Raw genomic sequence first — 21,585 nt, forward strand, 5'->3', positions numbered from 1 at the left:
TCTGATGCGACCTGAGTGCTCAAACTGTGCGTCCATAACATGAAGCTTATCATACAAAATCTGTCCCTCGCACTCCCTCTCTCTGTCTTTTACTCACACAGACACACACACACACCCCCACACCACCATCAACTTTGATAAATTACTAATGAAAAACACTGACCAGGCAGCTTTGATTGAGCAGCAATGTCCATCCAACTCTTTTCATGGTTGTTGTAGTCATGATAATTTTGTGAGGCCACATTGAAAAGCCTCGGATACGGAAGCGTAGAGCTGCCACCCAGGCAAAAGAAAAATAGAAAAGTGAAAAGTATATTGTTCTAACAATATACTTTTTATATGCACAATATAATTATCACGTTTGTACAATATAAATATTATATTGTACGAACGTGATAATTATATTGTACGAAAATGAAAGGTAAATTGCAGGAACATGAAAAGTATATTGTTAGAACAAACTTTTCACGTTATAAAGTGATATAGCTCTATTTTTCTTTTGCCTTGGTGGCAGCTCTACGCTTACGTACTTGGATGAGCTTTCCAAAGTTCTACAAGTTGTGCCTCCATCTCTTGTGTCCAGATCACACGCTGGACTGCCGTGCTGCTCCACCTTTTCACTTTCATTTCTGTGTTTGTGTGTGCGCAGTGTGAGAGGTGTTGAGGTGCGACAGGATTTCAAACAGGTTTGATTTTCTTGCGACCAAATGACTGATGATTGGGAGCTGGTCGTGAGGTGTTAACTGCTTTTCGTTACCCCATGTATACTACACTATGCACACACGATTAAGGCAAAACACGGGCCGATCCCCAAAACGGTTGTGCGACTGAAAAATCGGCTCATAATGGGCCAAGAATCGCACTGTATATGCCCAGCTTTTGGAGGCTAGCTTCATCCAACTCCCTCCCCTGTGGTTGGAAGGGGCATTTCATCTTTTTGCAGCCACCCAGACTGACGTGTTTGCCTTCTCAGGACAGCCATGGAGAGAATAGAGAATAGAGGCTACATAGCAGCTCCAGTCTTTTCCCAGAGTAACACCCAAACAGTGCAAGGAGAATCTATTGTGTAGCACTGCTTATCCTTGCACACGTTCTTATTTTAAACTTAATCTGGAATTCATTGCAAATTGTTTGTGCGGGATATGAATGACATGATTTTGTTTTTTAACAAGAGTTAGTAAAAATATCTCCAGTGGGATCAAATCTTGCCAAACATCTGCAGCTTGGCAGTGTATACAGCACTATAATGACCAGACCTAATTCTTACATCTTTCCACAGGTCTCCACTTCATCAGACATCACCTAGACACAGAGCTGGGTGAGGCCAGCACAAACAGCAGCCCATTCGACGAAGATGATGGATCCATGGGGTCAGGAAGGCCAGAAGCAGGGGAGCTGGAGAGATACCTTTCATGTCCATTCACTGGAGGTGTGGATCTATTGCATGGCGTTCCTCACATCAAGAAGCTGTCGATCAAAGTCAATACAGCTCTTCCTGCATCTGCAGCCTGTGAAGGACTTCTCAGTCATGCAGGACTCCTGTTCACTGCTAAACAGTCACAGCTTCACAGAAAGAAGAACCTTGAGACCAAACTGCTGCTGAAGCTTAACCATCACCTCACTGAGTGAAGAAATGGCACATTTTTGCTAAATATGCAGAAACAGATGCACACCCATACAACTTATGGTAAACTGAGCTGCCTTGTATGAACATATGTTGAAGATGCCTCGTTCTAATGTTTTCTCTGAGGCTGCTGTGCCATTTGGAGCAAAAATGAATATAAAGTTTACAGCATATCTTGTCACTGGAAATTGTTTGCACTGTTTATTTATATTATTTACTGTAGGTATTGGTTAAAAAAGCTTTATGTTGTGAAAAACTAAAATCTGGAAATTAGAATTGTTGTGCCTTATTTTGTTGATGTTTTTACATATATTCCTTTTAAAAATACTAACATTTGTATATTTATTTGTTTTTGTTTGTCTGATAACATTTATTTAATAAATAAATCGGATATTTCAAACAGTTACTCACTACTTGAATAGTCTTTTCACCAAGTACTTTTTTACTCTTACTTGAGTAACTTTTTTGACGACTACTTTTCACTTTTACTTGAGTAATAATATTTTAAAGTTATGCTACTTTTACTTGAGTACAATTTTTGGCTACTCGACCCACCTCTGGTTAAGTGTCCTATGGCACTCAGTAATGATGGTCCTGTGGACCCACCACGTCCACCTCTTTGTAAAGGAACTAACTGTAATTTGAAGCTTCATATGGAACTAAGACTTCCTCCACTAGGTGGCAGTGTCTGATGAGGAAGTGTTAGTGGAGCTGGCCTGGAGTCAGAAACAGGAAGATGCAGAATTTGGGCTGAAATTGGGAAAAGTGGTTAGCACTAGTGCCTTAAAGCAAGAAGGTTGTAGGTTGAAGTTTGTTGGTCAGCTGGGCCTTTCTGTGGAGGTTGGATGTTCTCCCACAGTCCAATGAAATGCTGCTTAGGTTCATTGGTGCTTCTAAATTGGCTGTAGGTGTGGATGTGAGAGAGTGCTTCTCTCTCTCTCTGTTGGCCCTGTGATGGACTGCTCACCCGTGCAGGTGGACCACGCCTCTTGCCCTATGACAGCTAGGGCACAGGCTGCAGCCCTGTGAGCCTAAGCTGAGTAAACAGTTAGTAAAAATGATTCATAGATGGCCTGAAATTCCCCAGCTAGCAGTTTGGTAGATAGCTATGACATGCTAATCCCATCCAGCAGCTGTATTCTACCTGTAAGCTGATCCCTGCTGAGCCAAAGCACTTTTTCATATACAAATTACAACCTTTAATAGAAACCTATTGGTCAGCATCTTATTAGCTTGCTTTTTATTGTTAGCACAACTAAAACGTGGTGACTGACCCCAGAATTTGAAGTCGACATTCTGGACTCTTCAGAAAATCCCACAGTGGCTTCACTCCTGAATCCTGTAGGTTGTTTCCACTCAGGTGCAGCTCTCTCAGATGGGAGGGGTTGGAGCTCAGTGCTGAGACAAAAGCGCTGATCTCTGACAGACTGCAATTTGTCAATCTGAATAAAGAATGAAAGATGTAAGTTTATTAGACGAAGTGTGTGCTTGAAATTATTCAGTGTTTCATCATCTGTTCAGAGCTGAAGAAGGTTCAGAATGTAGACATTCTCATTAATCTGAATGGTAATACGATAGTGTTTTAGGGCCACTGAACAAAAAAAAAAAGACATCTTGGGGATTGGTCAGGGGTGTAAAATTCTGAGGAAATTTGTAAAGAAGCTATCATATCTTAACTCTTGTGATCAAGTCATACAAAATGTTATCTCATCTCCAACACCTTTTTTAGATTGTGACGTAAAGGACCCATGGCACAGCTTTACATGCACTTGAATGTTTATTAAGTAGTTTAAGGGACCCCAGCTAGGCAGCTTTCTATTGTTTTAAAGTCTCTTTGTGCTGGTTTTCATCTTTGGTAAATGGACTTGTTTTTATATAGTGCTTTTTATACTCCAGCTGAGCACTCGAAGCACATTTATTCCACTTGCCTCATTCACTGACTCATCAAAGCACTTTTTTCTATGCTTTTCCTACAAAAATGCTTTTTATCTAACATTCACGGACATTCATACTGCGATGGATGCATCTTGCCCAATATTAGGTATGCAAACTGGAGCAGACGGGGATCGAACCACCAACCCTCTGATTAGTAGCTGCTCTACCTCCTGACACCTGAGCCTACGAGCTTTGCTTTGTGTTGTCAGGTTTGTGTTCACACCTAAATAGTAAGAGAAAGATCGTGTGTGTCCTCATTAGTATAGAATTTATGTTGGTGTGTGGGACTGTAGCCTCAGGCTTAAATTGTTAAATGGTAATTATGAGAAAGTGCCGCTGTTACTCTATACTGACCTCAGTATGTTCAATCTACAGTCTGGACTCTCTAGGAAAAGACTGAGCTGCTTCATATGCAAACCGCCCAGGTTGTTTTCACCCAGGTCCAGATGTGTCAGGTGGGAGGGGTTGGTCTTCAGAGCCGCAACCAGATCACCACAGATGGTTTCTGACAAACTGCATTCACACAATCTGAATAAAGAACAAAATATGAAGATAAATTCCTAATTCATTCACATCTGTACTCATCAGGGAGATTCTCTCAAACATTATCAGACACACTCATCATTCTGTTGTTGTAAAACAAGGTCAAAGTCAAGATAAACATTATTATTCCCAGGGGGCAGTTTGCCTTGCAGCCAGCAGCAAGTCACCTCCACACAACAAACAACCAAGAACACAGAATCACATAAAAGAATTGAAAAAGTTAGTAGCAGTAGGGGCAATTGAGAACTTAAATCTATTTGTTCATCATCACATCAGTCTTCTACTGACATCAAGTCAAATTAAAGTTTAGATACAAACAGCAGGCAGCTCAGACACTGAACATACTCCAAACAGCTGAACACATGATTGAATATTAGAGTTATCAGAATGTGTTTCTGACTGTCTTCCATTTAAAGTACAAAAATGTTTGACTCAGTCTGAATAAAGAAAATATAGTCTCAATAAAAATCTAATCCAAATGTTTTTCTGTAATCTCTGTTTAAAAGAAATTCAGAGATTTGTGAATACATCAAAGAGTCCTGCTTAATCTCACTGCTACCTTTAACTCGGTAGATGTCAACATCTTAAGTCAAAGACTTCATGATTCAGTTAGTTTAACAGATAAGGTTGTAGACTGGTTTCTATTATACCCAAAGGGGAGACATTTCTAAGTTTCAACTGGTCGTTTTAGATGTGCAGAAATGAAAAATACAATGAGAGGTTCCTTAAGGTTTTTTGGTCAGTTACTGTTTAACTTCTATTTGTTTCTGCTTATTGCTAGTTGTTAAAAAGTATTACGATCATAAAGAATCAACATAATCTGCCACTTAAATGAAGATGATACACAGTGATACTTATGACTTTCCTCTAACAATCTAACTCCTTTTTAGAAAATAATAAGGTGCACTGATAACATTACCTGATGAATCTCCAGAAACAAAAAACTTGTTGTCTGTCCAAAAAGTTACAGACAGAAACTTTGTTCATATCATCCCTGTCTGTGAAACAAATTTTAAATAATCATATTGAAATGGTTACCAGAACTGCTTTCTGCCAAGGAAAATATATCAAAAGTTTGAAAATTCTTGGAAAATGAGTCCATGCGTTTACACTGAGCAGGTAAGAGTACTGTAAAGATCTACTTGCAGGATTGTTCAAATCATAAGCAGGACGATTTTAATTCATTCAGTTTGCAGAGGTGTTACGGATTCAAAATATTGAGGAGGGATGTAGGAGGAAATCCAAAATAACCACACCGGTCCCAGAGGGTTAGGTCAAACGATGATTTTAATGAACACGCGTGGGGAGATGAACACTGTCACACAATCAGCCTCGATCTCCGCCCAATAACTACACAGGAAAGGTCTTATAACATCAGGGTATGTTTTCTGACGCCCCCTTCTTGCGTCAAACAGATACCAGACATGTATAAGTTCTGTTGACAACTTTGACACAGTTTGAAAAGAACATTCTCTCGTCTCCACGGCAGGTGCTTCCTGTTCATCTTCTGACTCTCGCTTATCTCCTGGAACATCAGACGCACATCGTACAACAAACTGTCCCTTATGCAGGCATAATTTTGCAATTTCAAGCTTTGCAAACTATGGTTTGAACTCTTACCTAAACATGAGCCTCACTATGGTGTGTGTGTGCATGTGTGTGTCTCTCAGACAGAGAGACAGAAGCCACTCTCATATGTGTAATAACCTAACTGAAACTATGTATATGTAATCTACTGAATAAATGTTTTAATCAAGAACCTCTACTAAAAGCTTAATCAAAAGATATAGATGAATAAAAGATAATAAAGAATAACCTGGTTATTCAAATAACATCCAAACAGCTGCTCAAAATAACTTGCACTCAGACTCTGCTTTCTGTTTCACTTCCTGCAAAGCATGGCGTTCCCTGTCAGCCTGCAACTCAGTCTTTCAAACACTGAAGTCTGGACTTCAGTGTAAGAGTATAAAAAAACATTCAAAAGCTTTTAAGATTATAAATTCAACTCAACAGTTTAAAGTGGTTCTTACTGGACCTGTAATAAAGACTAAGATGATACCAATATGTTTGAACATCTGAATGCAATATCAATACTGTTATTAATGGAATGGTAATGATGATTATAAAAATAGCAGCAAAAAATAGCAGCAAAATATATCCCTTTACTTTACACTGTTTCTCAGGTTAGCTTCAGGTTAGCCATTTAGCATTTCTCCAGTCCTTTTTTTTGTCGACTCTACACATTAAAGGAGGAACAGCTGTTAACCTTATCTTTACCTGTGTCACTCTCATCGCATTATTCTCATCCTGTGTGACTGGATTAATCTGATTTGGACTAACAACACAGACTTTACCATGAAGATCCTCAGTGTGGATCAGTATAATATCAGCCTGATGCCTGCAGTTTAGTGTCAGCACAACTTTCACATCATGCCAAAAGATGGCGCCGGCGTGTATGGCGGGTCGTCCTCATCCTCGTCTGCGCCTTGGCTTAGTACTCATTATTGTTTTGTTTTTGGTTTTATGCTCACTAGGTGGCTGTGCATTAATAACTTACGACAGACATATGCTTTTGAATCTCCGATTCTCTTACTCCCATCGCCCGGATCCATGTTGGACCCTGGGTGACGCCACCCCTCTATGGCCAGACTCCCTCACCAGTATGTCCTGCCTACCTCTCTCCAACCTGCTCAGGAAACGTTACAGGAAATGGGGTAAAAGGAGTGGTTTTTGCGTCCGTTTTAAGGCTTACCTCAAAGCCAAGGTTACGGATTATCCATATGCAAGCCGGGATATTCTACGCTTTATCCCCTCCTTCAGAGGCCGCCCTGATGCTAAACTGCTTAGCCACCGGTGGATCTGCCCCGCTGGTTTTCAAACCTACCCAGCCCTTCCAGTGGCTTGCCTCCCTGTTCGGTCCTGGATAACATCCTCCGGTCGTGGCGTCCATCACAACAACCTCAGCGTCCTGCGACATGCCACCACAGGTGACCTAGCTCCTCGGACACGGATGGCTTTAATGTCAGGTTGCTGGCGAACAAGGCTTTTCTTTTAAATGACTTTTTCCTCGCCGCGGGACTGGACGTTTTACTCCTGACGGAGACGTGGATTTCTCCCGGTGAGTTCATCCCCTTCTCTGAGCTTCTCCCCCCAGACTGTGTCTTTTTTAGCTCGCCGAGGCTCACTGGCAGAGGTGGTGGCTTAGCTTCGGTTTTTAAAAATAAACATAAAGTTTGGCTGCTACCCTCCCCTACCTACCCTAGCTTTGAAGCACAGCTACTGGAGATGACTGACTCTTTAACTACTCTGTGTGTTGTGTTCTATCGTCTGCCTAAATACAACAAGACTTTCATCTCTGAATTCGCTGACTTTTTAGGATCTGTTCTTTTTAAATATGGCTGTGTTCTTATTACTGGCGATTTTAATATACATGTCTGCTGTAAGGACGACCCATTAGCTAAAGATTTTCTTGCATTAACTGACTCTTTTAACCTCACTCAGTGGGTTAATGAACCAACCCATGCTAAAGGCCATGCCCTTGATCTGGTCTTTTCCTATGGCTTGGACATTTGCATCAAGGATATAAACAATGCTGGGTTCTCTGACCACTCCCCGGTCATCTTTGATGTTGACTTAGGTAATACTGAACTGCACCTTGAGGCCTTCCTTCGCCCTATGCGTACAGTTAATGCTGAAACTGTGGCAAATTTTTCTGCTTCTTTTTTGAATTCTGCATCCACTACGTTTGATTGCCTTACCTCTCATATGGTTGAGGACTTTGCCAACACGTTGTTAACCATATGCTCCTCTATCCCGTACCAGCAGCTCGAAATTCCAAACTGCTGCCAAAATGGCCAAAGCGGCTTTTCTATCAAAAATTATCCTAGCTAATGGTCACAACCCCAAACGCTATTTAAAATTTTTAATTCTGTGGTCAATCCCTGCCCTGTTATGCCACTGGCGTGCTCTCCGGCTCTTTGCGAACAATTTTTAAATCACTTCTTAGATAAAGTTTCATCTCTTAAGTCTTCAATTCCTTTAATGTCAAGCCCTGTTTTTACCCCTGGTTGCTCGTCTACTTTCCATCAGTTTGAGCCCGTGTCACTTCTTACTCTTAAGCGTTTAGTTGAACAACTGAACAATACTAATCCCATATATGATATTCTCCCATCTTGCATAGTTAAGGACTGCTTCAGTGTAATTGGACCCAGTATATTGTCGCTATTGAATTCTTCCTTACTCTCCGGCTGCGTCCCATCAACTTTTAAACATGCTATAGTTCAGCCTGTTCTTAAAAAAAGGAACCGTGATTATAATGATTATGTGAATTACAGGCCGATCTCTAAGCTCCCGTTCCTGTCCAAAATCCTTGAGAAGATAGTTCTTCTACAACTCCAGGCGTACCTGGATGAGAACGACATTAATGATAAATTCCAGTCTGCCTTCAAACCACATCATAGCACCGAAACAGCGTTGCTTAGAGTCCTTAACAATTTTCTTCTAATTGCTGATACTGGACGCTCTGTGGTCCTAGTTTTATTGGATTCATCCTCGGCCTTCGATATGGTAGATCACAACATCTTATTAGCGAGGCTTGAGCATACTGTAGGCATTAAAGGTGTTGCCCTTGATTGGTTTAAATCATACCTCTCCAATAGGTCCTTCTCGGTCAACCTGGGCACCTGCTCTTCCTCCGCTTCACCTGTCTGCTGTGGCGTGCCTCAAGGATCTGTGTTGGGCCCTATTCTTTTCTCACTATATATGCTCCCTCTAAGTGCAATCTTTGAGAAATACCGCACTGCTTTCCACTGCTATGCTGACGATATACAGATCTACTTTGAACTAAATGATGATCTTGCTTTGTCCTTGCACTGCTTTCAAGAGTGCTTTCAAGAATGGCTCTTAGCAAATTCTCTTATCCTAAATGATAAGAAAACTGAAATCGTGGTATTTGGCAGCAACGTTCCTCGTGGCCAACATCGTGATGCCTTTGGTTCCCTCACCAGCTCCCTTTCTGACACTGTTAGCAATCTGGTCGTGTTGCTTGACAGCTCGTTCAAACTCGATAAACAAGTGTCTGCTGTAGTTAGATCTAGTTTCTACCAACTCTGTCTCATCTCTAAGGCTAGGCAGTATGTTCCGCATAAGGACCTGGAGAAGCTCATCCACGCCTTTGTGACCTCAAGGCTGGATTACTGCAATTCACTTTATTTTGGTCTTCATTCTGCCCTCCTTCATAGACTGCAGACAGTCCAAAATGCTGCGGCACGCATTCTGACCAGAACTGGGAAGTTTGCCTGTATCACTCCTGTTCTAGCTGACCTGCATTGGCTACCCAATAAATACCGCATCCAATTAAAAATACTGCTGCTTACATTTAAAATTACCAACAACACAGCACCAAGCTACCTTAAGGAACTCCTTAAATCGTATGTTCCGGCCAGAGCATTAAGATCATCTACTCAGTTACTCTTGGTGCAGCCTAGATCTCGGCTGAAGTCTAGAGGTGACCGGGCATTTGCCCTGGCTGCACCAGAGTTGTGGAATAACCTTCCGATTGTGATCCGGGCGTCCAATTCTATCCAATCTTTTAAATCACGGTTAAAAACTTATTTGTTTAATCTCGCCTTTCTTGCTTGTTAATGCTCGCACCTGACTCTTAAACTTACTCTATTTTTCTTTATACATATTTTTTATGGCTTGTGATTTGTAGGAATGTTTAGCTTATTTTAGAGTTTAGGAATGTGTTAGATAGGATAGAACTATTGTAGAGACACTGACACTGCCCTGGATGTAATAAAGGCCTGACTGTGTCATAAACTTAGGAGTAGATTTTAGGAGACCCTCCCCCAGTTGAACTGTGAATGTAAGACCAAGAAGAGTTAATACTGAGTGGAAATTCCCCAGGAGATACCTGAGTGGGGGTCTCAATATTGTAACTGGATAACTGTGGTCTGGAAGGGAGATGGACTTTTATGACCCCCAGGAAGTCACGTATACAGAGACACACAAACAGTGCTTTAACTGTTACGCACCCTCACCCACATGCACATTCACTCACGTGCACACACATACACACAGGTATGCGCACATGTAGGCATTCACGTGCTCGTACACACACAAACATGTAAACATAGTGCTTAGTTTTATGGCACCTCGTAGAGGGATTAGAAGGGGGGTCACTCATACAAAACTGCATGTAACAGACAAAGGAGTTGAGATCTGCAGAGGAAGTCCGGGGTTCTGTACATCTCCCTTCTAGAAGGTATAATCAATAAGTGTGTATTAATAAAATATTGTTAATTGATTACTGAGTCCCGGTGTTCTTTCTGGAAGCCTGACGAATACACGAACCGGGGTGAAACTGCTTTTTGCAACAGCTTTTATTATGTTTTTATTTGATATGCATTTTATACTACCCCTCCGTATTAGTGGCATTGACCTGTGAGTATATTTGATACTTTGCTAAGGCCTTATAATACTCATGTTACTTCTCTGTCTTTTATGTTAAGCACTTTGGTATACCGCTGTTTTTTAAATGTGCTCTATACATAAAGATTGTTGTTGCTGTTATTCATCTCAGCACAACTAAAACATGCTGACTGACCTCAGAGTTTCAAGTTTGCATCTTGGACTCTCCAGGAAACCACACAGATGCTTCACTCCTGAATCCTGCAGGTTGTAGTTGGAGCTCAGGACCAGCTCTCTCAGATGGGAGGGGTTGGACTTCAGTGCTGCTGCCAGATAATCACAGCTGATCTCTGACAAACCACAGCTCATCAATCTGTATAAAGAATGAAAGACGTAAGTTTATTAGACAAAGTGTGCTTGAAATCATTCAGTGTTTCATCATCTGTTCAGAGCTGAAGAAGGTTCAGAATGTAGAAGTTTAAAAAATGGAAACTCCAAACAGCTGAAACCAACAGGAAGCAGCTTCAAACAAACACAACAAGAGAAAAAACTCTGAACATTAAAGTCGTACATTTATCATAAAAACAGGACAAAGACTTGAAAAAGTCGTGTTTTTCTTTAAAGGTGAAGTGTGAAGAAAAAAGAAACTTATTTGAAGTCCAACACCTTTTTCCAGTCACATTATTAAAGCAGACAAACTACAAGCTCATTTTCATTCCAACAAGTCATCTTCTGACCTGGACTAACAACACTGGTCTCTATGTGCAGCTGGCTGTGAGACCAGTGCTCAGGGACCGTCTACAAAGTGCAACACTGAAAGAACATCACACACTAATTTGCTTCCAGCACTTTCACACAAACATCTACTGTCATTATTGTCACCAAACTCTATGGATCCTTTATTGGAAATTCAAATGGGATTCAAATGGTCAGAGAAAAGAGGGTTATGAGGAAATAGGATGAAATGATGTGTTTTTGCAGGACGTTATTGAATCATTTTCCTCATAAACCAAACAAAATGATTGACAAACACGTTTTTACAAACTCAGTGTTGGACTTTGATCAGCAGGAATACCCTGATGTTCAGAGTGCTTTCTCTGACTGGGCTCTATGGAAACACTTGTTCTGGTCTCAGCTGCCTGCTTTCTGTAGTCATTCCAACAGAGTCCTTTTGCTTCTCCAGCTTCTGTTTGAAATCATATCACAGAGCCTGAATCCTGCTTTGTTGTCATGTTTGGGCCTGTGTTAAGCTGCTCTGTGTTCCTCTGCTTTAACACACACCTCCCCACAGCAGCTGTGTGTGTCATGTTTCGGCTGCGTGCAGGCAGGAATTGGACCCAAACGCAAACTCACTAGAAACGGGATTGAACTCAAAAAGCTGCTTTATTGCAGAATGGCACGAAAAATATAACAAAACTAAACTGGGACATGGATAACTAACACGCAGGGAAACACAGCCATGAGGGAGATCGCGACACTGACACAGAGAAACACAGGGCTTAAATACACTGGGAAATAACGAGGGGAATGAGACAGGAGAGCACAGCTGGGGGAAATCAGAACTGACGAGACAAGGAAGCAAAGTAGGATACACTCACATGAGACACAAGCTGTGTCCCAAAACGTCGGCTGCATCCTCCGGAGGCCACATTTGAAGGCCGATTACGTCACAGTCAGGCGACGAAGGCTGTCCCAATTCGTCGACTCCTTCAAATGCGACCGACAAATGCGTCCTTCATTTCCCCGAATTTGAAGGATGGGTCGGGTGTGTCCTTCGTGGCCCACCATATCCCAGAATTCATAGCGTGGCCCAGCCAAATTTCAGCTGCCAACAATGGCGGCCGCTACTAAGTTTTAAAATTAGTCTTATTAATCTTTCTGGGTCACAAAATAAACTTTTAACATATTTTCAGGCGAGAAAGTAGCTGTGTAAACCTCAAATATCTGCTCGCTTTATCAAGACATCGCATATTTGCAAAAGTGTGCCGACGTTTTCGGAGACGTCTGTTACCCACCAGCTTGATAGCAAGCCAAGGGGTTCAATGGTCGCTCCAGCCGGCGAGAGCAGCTGACTCCCAGCTTCATCGTTTTCAGACCCTCGCTCTTTCGCTACTCAGGTTAAATATGATATATAAGTCACTCGGATAACATAAAAATGTAATTGTTTGCCTTTTTTCTGTGTTTTATTTGTTCCGGAGTAAATCGGTTTGGCTGAGATCAAAGTTATTAGATTATTAGATTAAATAAAACTTTATTAATCCATCGGGTGGGTTCCTCCGGGATTTTCACACAGCTGAATAAACGTCAAACAGAAAACTGATAAACTGAAGTGTGAGACGGTCGAGAGTTTACGCCAGTGTCCTGTTATATTTTAGATAGCAAGGAGCAGACGGCCGAGTTTATTAAACTCCACCAAGACAGCGGTGACGCAAATCTGAAGGCTAGACCGTCCCATTTCACAACCTCGCACTTCCGGCCTTCTCTGTGTGGAATTACATGGATTATTTTACATAACCATCATCTTATCATTGCATTAATTATCATTTCATCAAAGTGTTTATTGAAGCTGCTGGCATTATGTTATAATTTATATTATAGGGGTTATCATAATCAAATATTAACATGTTTATTATAGGTGCAGTAATAACTACTTTAAAATGATTGAGTTAAATATATATGTATCATAACTCATATGCTGAGTATATTGGTACAGCAAAATAGTAGCTGAGCAAAGGCCTGAATGTATTCAGCTTCTTGTGGGATTTGAGTTTGCCTAGTTACAGGTGACGGAAGGATGTCCAGTCCATGGTGACCTCAAAGGCCTTAGATCATCACCATATTCTTAAGAGTATGCCGCAAGGAGGAACTTCTGTGTTTGCAGTTAATTCTTAAAATACATGAATGTTCTGTACATGCAAATTATGTGCTTGTAAACGCAAGAAGGGGCGTTACAATACCCTGATGTTATAAAAGCAATCTAGAGTGTATTTTGGGTAGAGATGTACAACTGTTTTGCAGTTTGCACCTCTCCACGCAGCGTGCATTCATTAAAATCAATTGTTTGAACGACCTCTTCTGGACTATCATTGTTTTGCTCTCATCCTCAATTTCGAACCCGTAACATTTGGTGCATTGGCCCGGGGTTGAGGGAGAAAGTTGAAGGTTGAGACTGAGAGGGTCCAAGGTGCTCAAACAGGCAGACACAAGTCAGTGGTCGAAGTGAGTGGACATAAGCCGGCTTATTCAAAGGTAAGGCACTACCTGTTGAATTATTTCCAAACAGTGCTGAATTGGATCTGAAAACAAATTGAAAGTCTACTCACTGAAAACTACTGGTAAAGGTCTGTTTTGATTTTGGTGAAAATCTCATGAGAAGTTGAAGTTGAAGTAATGATAAGAAAAAGAGTAAAAGTGAGTTAGAGTCTCACTGAAGGTACCGGGTTAAAGTCCCAAAGGAATAGAATAAAGAGGATTTAGAATAAAGAGGATTTAGAATAATAGGTAATTGGTGAAGTTTGTGACATTAAAGTCTCAATTGATTATAAAGCCGGGCTTGGACACCGATATGGTGGGTTTGTGATTGTTGGGGTGTCTTCAAAATAATTAAATTGTATAGAAAGGGACTCTGGGAGTCTAACAAGTGCATTTCTCGGAGGTGACGCTCCCTACTTCCTGAGGACGCTCAGGATTTTCCGTTGGACGGGATAGTCCGATTGGCGATCGTGGAGAACTTGGGAACCTCCAAAATAGCTACTGACTGGGTCAGTTTACCGTCCGGGACGGTGGTTTGCACTTTTTTGGTCAGTAGAAACCGGGTTTCGGGCGTGTAACTTTTAACTTAAAACTTCGGGGAAGCCTGGGATGTGAAATGTCCCCAAAACAGAGCTTTTCGGCAGGGGTTGAGTTGGTTGACGCTTTTAAATTGTGATAGAACATTAGATATGTGACCACGGCCCGGGGCCGAGAATGGCTAAATTGGTCGCAAAAACTCAGGGAGTTTTCCGCAGGGCGGTTATTATTAAATTTGTCGAAATTCGGTAGGTGTTTTAAAGGCCTAAAAATCTGTGCAGTTGTAAATATAAAGACGTCTGTAATATAAAATATGAGATCTATGAGTAAGATCAGTCTCTGGGTCAGTAATGCACAGCCGGATGTGCACTGATGGTGTGTGTAAATGCAAATGAGCAGTGGGGACGCGCAAAGAGGGTGGTTTCAGTTTCGACAGTATTGAGCGTTTTGCCAATTTTCCTGTATATAAGAGGTTGGTTTTGCTTATTATGAGAGTATGAATACAGTTTGAATATATTAGTGTGGATGTATAGTAAATGACTGGATTTTGATAGATGTATATTTCGTGAGCCATAAATGTTGGTGTGTTTTATTTTTCAGTTATGTGTGTGAGACGGGTCATGGCGTCTGAAAGAGGTTAGAATATTTAAAAGTATGTATGAAATATATTTCTTTTTTTTGATGTAAAGTAGGATGTTTTACGTCTGTATGTTATAATTTGTATGTTTGTGTTTCGGCTCTGTCTGTGACAGGCACTGCAGCAGCCTGGTTATTTTGAGAGTGTCTGTGTATATGTAAATGAGATGCTTGTGACTTATTGAGACTGACATTTCCTGTTTACTAATGAGTGGCTAATGACTGACTGCAGAGCCTGGGTTAAGGACGACTTCAATCTGGGTTTTAAGGGAAGAAATGCAGTTTATGTTTATTATATTTGTGTGATTGTTGTTGATTATGATAAGTATTCCATGATAACTGTAGAATATGAGTATGGGGTTTGCTTGACACGTGTCTGTACTAGGTAAAACTGTGTAAGACTGATAGGAAGTTTATAGAGACTGCTACACATGGCTGACGCCTGTATTTAAGACGCTGGTTTTATTTATTACAAGACTGTAAGTAAAGCTTTATTTCTTGCCATGACTGTATGACTTTTTGCGGGGTTTTGAGATAGGATACACAAACTGTTGATACTTAGGACCGTTATCTGGGTTCTGAGAACTGAAATTGAATTTGAGAGAATTTCATTAAAAAAGATGTCTGTAAGCGATGTGTGTTTTGGGGTGTCGAAGTAAGATGTTTTAGGATTTTTAGATGGGTTCTGTTTCAGTATGAGATAATATATACAGTTACATTTTCTGTGTGTGTTGTTGAGGGACAACATGCGCAGTTTAAATTGGGCGCTGTTCCTTCCTCTTTTTAGTTTCAAAACACAAAGGCTGTTAGATTAAAAATTACTGTGAGTAACGGTTTGACTTTTGACTAGGGGAATATGATGCTTACTTTTGGGTCGATGAAGATATCATAACATTTTGGTGGAGATGCCAGGGTAAAAATAGTGAGCTCAGACAAGGGAGTCTGAGAAAAAACACCGTGAGATGAGTAAGGTGTTTAACTGACTCAGGATTTCAGAGAATCGAGTCAGCGGCGATCTTGAGTTTTAATGGTAAGTTGATTGTAAGAGAAAAATCATTGTTTACCATGTTGAAGTAATTCTGATGATATTACTAGAGGTGTTGTGACACAAGTGAAGAACAAGTTGTAAATGGGGACTCACAATTATGCGGATATGGATAAAGGACAGAAACAGTTTCTGAATTTTGAGGAGAATTTTGAAGCACTGAGGTTGAATTTTCTCTGTGCTTGGTGCGCTGTGTGGACCTATGTCAGAGTTATAAGTCCAAAGGTTATGACCTGGAGGTCATTCATGGTCTTTAAAGAAGAACAGGAATTAGAAAACATATTTAATGTCATATTTTGTGTAAATTGAGGGGGACTCACCACATATGTGTTCACCTTTTTAATTTAAAGTGACGCAGACATTGACACATACATAAAATTGTTAGGGGTGAGTTACTTCCTCTTTTACTTTTAAACTGCAACACATGTGTGCATTGGACTAGAATTTCATTTGGGCTAGTTAAAGATAAAGATGACCTGTGTCAGCCCCACAGGTGGGAAATTTCTTTTGTTAAAGCAAAAGCGCAAAGTTATGCAGTAGAACTTAGAAAAACATTGGAATGCCATAAAATAAAATAGAACAGAATGATGTATACAATAGAATAAAATAAGAATACCAAGACTATATAAAACTCTTTTTCTTTTAAGAGGACAGACGCAGTTACGGAGGGTTGTCTACTTCCCCTTCCTGATTGTAAACAAGCATGTTTGATAGAGCTCTGCGCGCTTGATAAAACTCCCTCTAAAACTCCCTCTAAGACTCTTAGGAAAGCGTGGATGGAGTGATTATAAGTGTATGAATGTTGTACTGGATTTTAATGATTCTGTGTGAGTTGTACAAAGTAATAAAAGTAATAATAAGACTGCGTAGGTACATAGGAGAATGAGTGAAAAAGTGGAAGTCTGAGAGAAAAGGCAGTGTGTGTGAGGCGATTATGAAAGGATTGTGTGAATGAAGTAAAAAAATAAATAAATAAATAAATAAAAAAAAAAAACTAAACTAAATAGACAGATGAGTTAAATTCTGAGAAGATGAAGCGAATGCATGTTTAAGTAAAAGTAATAAAAAGACATTAATTACAGGTTTTAGAAAAGGGACATACCGAGAGAAATAAATACATGAACTAATAATTACATTAATGAATTAAAAACGCACGCACACAAACTGTTACATGTGAAATTATTGTTGGAAAGTTAATACACACATGAAATAAAGAACGCAGTTTACACTCCTTTGATTTACAGAACCAGTGTGTCCCCTAGATCTGGTAACACCCTTGCCCAGTTGGCCCCAGTATCAGGTGAGCATGGAAGGCTGGATAGCCCATGACGGGTAAGATCCCACCTCGAAACCCTGGGACAACCTAAGGCAGGCACAGTCACGATTGCTCGCTAAGTCCCTAAGTGAGCCCGGAGTCACTGGAGGAGATGGGACTAAAAGGTAAAGCTGCTGCGCAAAGGCAAGAGGGGAAAGGTCGTTAACAATGACCAGTGGTGAGCCAAAGACAGAAAACACACCCTGTCAAGAGGAGTCTGAAACACTGCAAAAGAAACATTTACAAGATCACAGGGATCACAAAGAAACATTGATAAAATTACACATACAAACAGAAAATGCACTAACCTTATAAAGATAAGCTCATGAAGATTAATGTGATTAAAACCTGGCTAAGAATACAAACATATGTAATTAAATAAGGTATACAAAAAAAAAAAAAAAAAAAAAAAAACGGTGATTAAAGCAGGTTAAAAAGAGTGACTTAGCAGTGCTTTTGCACTGAGTGATTAAAACAAGAGATTAGTATAGAAAGAAAATGAAAATAATTGAATAATGGCATGAGGTTTAAAAAAAAAAAAAAAAGGTATTTCTCTTGCCAAGTTAAATTGTTGAGATATGGCTGAGTATGCAAAAGTTTGAGAGCTTGTGTGAATGTCGACAGAGGAGCTGGCTGTGGGTGTGTGATTGAGGCCTTAAAGGAGGGGTAGATTGTTCAGAGGTACAAAAGTGGTTAAGAGGTTTTTAAATTAGTGTTGACATATTGTGAGAACGTGCTTATATGTTAAGGTTGAAGGTGAGTTTGGTAAAATGCTTAAAGGGGGATATTGTGTACGAAACGGTGTAGTTTTTTACGTTTTGGGTGTGTTCTATGGGTGAAATTTAAGATTGTTGAAGATATTTGAGGTTGTTGTTTTATTTTAAAGAGGGAGTTTTAATAAACATGGACATGCTTAAGGGGTTTTGTAACAGTGCACTTATAAAGAAAAAACCTGTCAGGTGATTTTGTTTTGTACTTTGATGAGCTAATACTCAGCTCTCTTTTTTCTCATTTTTGTTCTAAGCAGGCCTGCAAAAGAAAACAATGGATAACGGCGCCGACAATAGTCTCAGGAAAACAAAAAATAAGGTGACCTTTTTCTGATTACAATGGGCGAAGGAAAGAGGCCACGTGTGGGGATCTGATCAGATTGTGAGTCCCTGTCTAAAAGGATTGCAGCGAGCCAATCCAGTCCAAAAGTATAAAGAAATATGTTCCTAGAAACGACTAAAAAGAAAATAAATGATTATATAAATTAACTGAGTTTATTGAAAGTGGAAATCTGATTATTTGTGCGGACGTTTACCACTACCAGATGTTAATGCGTGCGAGTGAATGTGTGGGAATGGACAGGTGAATGGACGGACCAGGCAGACCAGAAGTTGGACCGACTGGACCCTGATAAAAGACTGGACTCAGGTTGAACACATGACTGATAATTGTTCTGTTTTAACTTTTGTTTTATAACACAGGTGGGATCATAAGTGGAGAATGTGTCACAAAAAGGGGGGTGTTAATATATGCGATTAGCTACATGAAATGTGCTGTTTTAGGGGTAATAAGCAAATGTCTATGTGACCTGTACCTAACAACCTTTGTGATGATAAACTTGTTTACCGACTTGCTCTCTTGTAGAACAGACAGACTTAGAAAAGGGGAACCTCAGCTCTGAGTTCTGAGAATAACTCTGTTAAGTTGACAGGAAACACGTCGAGACAGCAATATAGGGCAAATATGTTTGAGCTTGTAATTAAATGTGGGACTTGAAAAGAGGAAGCAAATTTGGTACAGGACGTACTTGAGATGATCAGACGAGAGAAGGAGAAGGTCAGGAATAGTTTAAATTAAGATTGAGAAATTAAATGGGGTAAAAGGGGGTGTAGCTTCAGGGCAGCTCACAGCCTGGCGTAAACGCAAGGTGCTGTCACACAGCTTAAGTTATTTGGTTGATTTATTTTATGACAAAATAATAAGGAAATATTAAAAATATACAACACGTTGAGAAGATCTCTTTTGTTATATTTTAGTGTTTAACATGGAAGATGCCTCTCTGGAGCTTCTCTCCTGATGCTACTCCACCAAAAGAAGTTCATTTATAGAGACTATGTCAGCTCCCAAACAGACAACAACAAACCAAGACTAGCAATAAACAATCTGAATATAAATAATCATAAATAAAGAACAATACAGAATCCAAATCTGAACCGAAGAACAAAATAGTGATATGTGGATTATTGGGTTTTTCTCTGTATATATGAAGCATTTGTAATGTGTATCTGCTATGAAGGCTTGTAGAGGCCAGTTTTTACTCACAAACAAGTGCTCAGCCAGACTGAAAAACAGGAAGCTTTAGTGCACAAGGCATATTAATAAATATAGACACAAAAAGAGGAACTCCCCATATAAACAACGTTCAAAAATGTGTGAAGTATAAAGTACCAAAATAACACTATATAAGTCACAGTTGATGATTATAATGTTAGAGAGCTTTTGCAACTGGCGTCTGAGCTGTGCAGAGGTCGATGTTGGTGATAACAGTGATGTCTTTATTTACAGGTTGAGTTCATTTTATACACAATGCATAACTGTGCTTGTTTAGACTTAATGTTCCATCCAAAAGGGTTTTAAGCTTCACTGGTGAGAGTGTCCAGGTGATACATGTTGAGGGAAGATGAGAACATAGCAGGTGAATTGCATGCACGCTTACAAACACACATGATTTATATATAGGCCAGGCCAGAGGCCTGGACTTGATGCAGCTTTCAACTTTACAGCTCCTAACTTGCAGGAATGGCGGGGAGTGTAAAGAATGAATGCAAAACATGCTTACAGACACAAACATGACAGGGGTTTATTTTACAGGGTAAAGGTGGACCATAGGTTGCTTTGTTTCTGCTTAGCAACTACTGAGGTAAAAGGTGTTAAAGATAAATATGCAATAAGCGAACAGGAAACATGTGAGGGTGAGCCGGGTGAAACAAAATGTTGTAGATAATGGAAACTTGTCTAACTGGCATTAATAGTAACTTTTGCATGTTATGTATATGCTTGAAGCCAAAAGAGGTGTAAATTCTGATAGAAACTTTGAAGTGTGCTTTTTAGCGGAGATTTAGGCTGACATGGGGATGGTGTGCATTTTACTTGGGCTGTGTTTAATGAAACTAAAAGCGTTGCTCACACACATAAAGAGTATTGAGATTGAATAAAGTTAATATAATGGATAGAGCCCAGAACATGATAATATATAAGTGAAATCAAATGCAATGTATGATTTCACTTTTATTGGGAAAATAATTAGCCAAGAAATGTGTATTGAATTCTCCACATACTTTGAAACTGCGCAACTCTGAGTGGGCCATGTAATGAAGCAACTGTTACATATTTGCATTAAACTAGCCAACATAGACTCACCACCACATGATGTTGCCCTGCAGCGGGGGCAGAAAATCATTTGCAAACCAGGGATCTTATGTTGAGTATCATATTCTTACTTATGTACACACACACACACACACACAGAAGGGAAAAATTTCAAAACAAAACAAAAAAACAACTTCGCTTAACCTGTCAAGCACAGGAGTAAAATAAAAATCTCTTTGGGCTAAGAAACTTATTAAAATGTTCCTTGCCACTACATGTTTATTGTATGCAATGATATCAACCATGGCTGTGTTGTATACTGTTTATATTTTGCAGGGTACTCCAGACCCTTGTCTGAACACGGAGGCCAGTCCAGTCCAGCACTTCCTGAGACTGTAGTTGCTAAAACGGGATCGGTAAAAAGACAGAAGCGCGAGGTGTCAGGTAAAGGTGATGAGTGTCTCAGCAGCAATAATGGCATAGAGTTGAATTATGTTAAAGGGTCTACCAGCTCATTCACGTTTGATTTGTGTAACGTCATTAAGTGTACAGGAGTTAATAGTAGTTGGAGAGCGTATGATGTACAGGTCTGCAATCACCCCATGATATGCTTAGGTAAATTTAGTTGATCCAAAGTCTAAGCCGCTCGCAGAAAGTTCTATCACCATTCTGACTGATCAGATGCTAATTTTGAGAGCAGTAGCTCAAAAGCAACAGGAGCCAAAAGGGAGAGTATTTCTGACCACAGATTACTCTAGACTGAGGCTTAAGGATTTAATTGAGCGTGTCACTGGTTTCAAGGACAGTAACCTCTGGCTTGATTGGGTGGCTCAAAATGCTAGAGAACAACATGTATCAGATTATGTTGCCTGTGCTTTAGCCAGGCCACGTTTGTCTACAGAGCGACTGGGAGCTCCACTCATGCTG

General features: G+C 40.1%; 1 protein-coding gene across 3 annotated transcripts in view; it reads right to left on the reverse strand.

Moving 5' to 3' along the window:
• LOC134624310 (protein NLRC3-like) overlaps window positions 1-21,585 on the reverse strand; it is a 72,675-nt gene that overhangs the window by 20,837 nt on the left and 30,253 nt on the right. For 2 of the 3 annotated variants that reach the window (XM_063469280.1, XM_063469279.1), the window contains exons 10-12: window positions 10,710-10,886; window positions 3,914-4,087; window positions 2,899-3,066 (exon numbers count right to left, since the gene is read on the reverse strand). In XM_063469280.1, the coding sequence (XP_063325350.1) occupies window positions 2,899-3,066; window positions 3,914-4,087; window positions 10,710-10,886 (519 nt within the window). The remainder of the gene's footprint in view (window positions 1-2,898; window positions 3,067-3,913; window positions 4,088-10,709; window positions 10,887-21,585) is intronic. The other variant, XM_063469283.1, reaches the window with a different exon arrangement.

This window comes from Pelmatolapia mariae, linkage group LG3_W (assembly GCF_036321145.2).
Source record: "Pelmatolapia mariae isolate MD_Pm_ZW linkage group LG3_W, Pm_UMD_F_2, whole genome shotgun sequence".
Taxonomy (NCBI): Eukaryota; Metazoa; Chordata; class Actinopteri; order Cichliformes; family Cichlidae; genus Pelmatolapia; species Pelmatolapia mariae.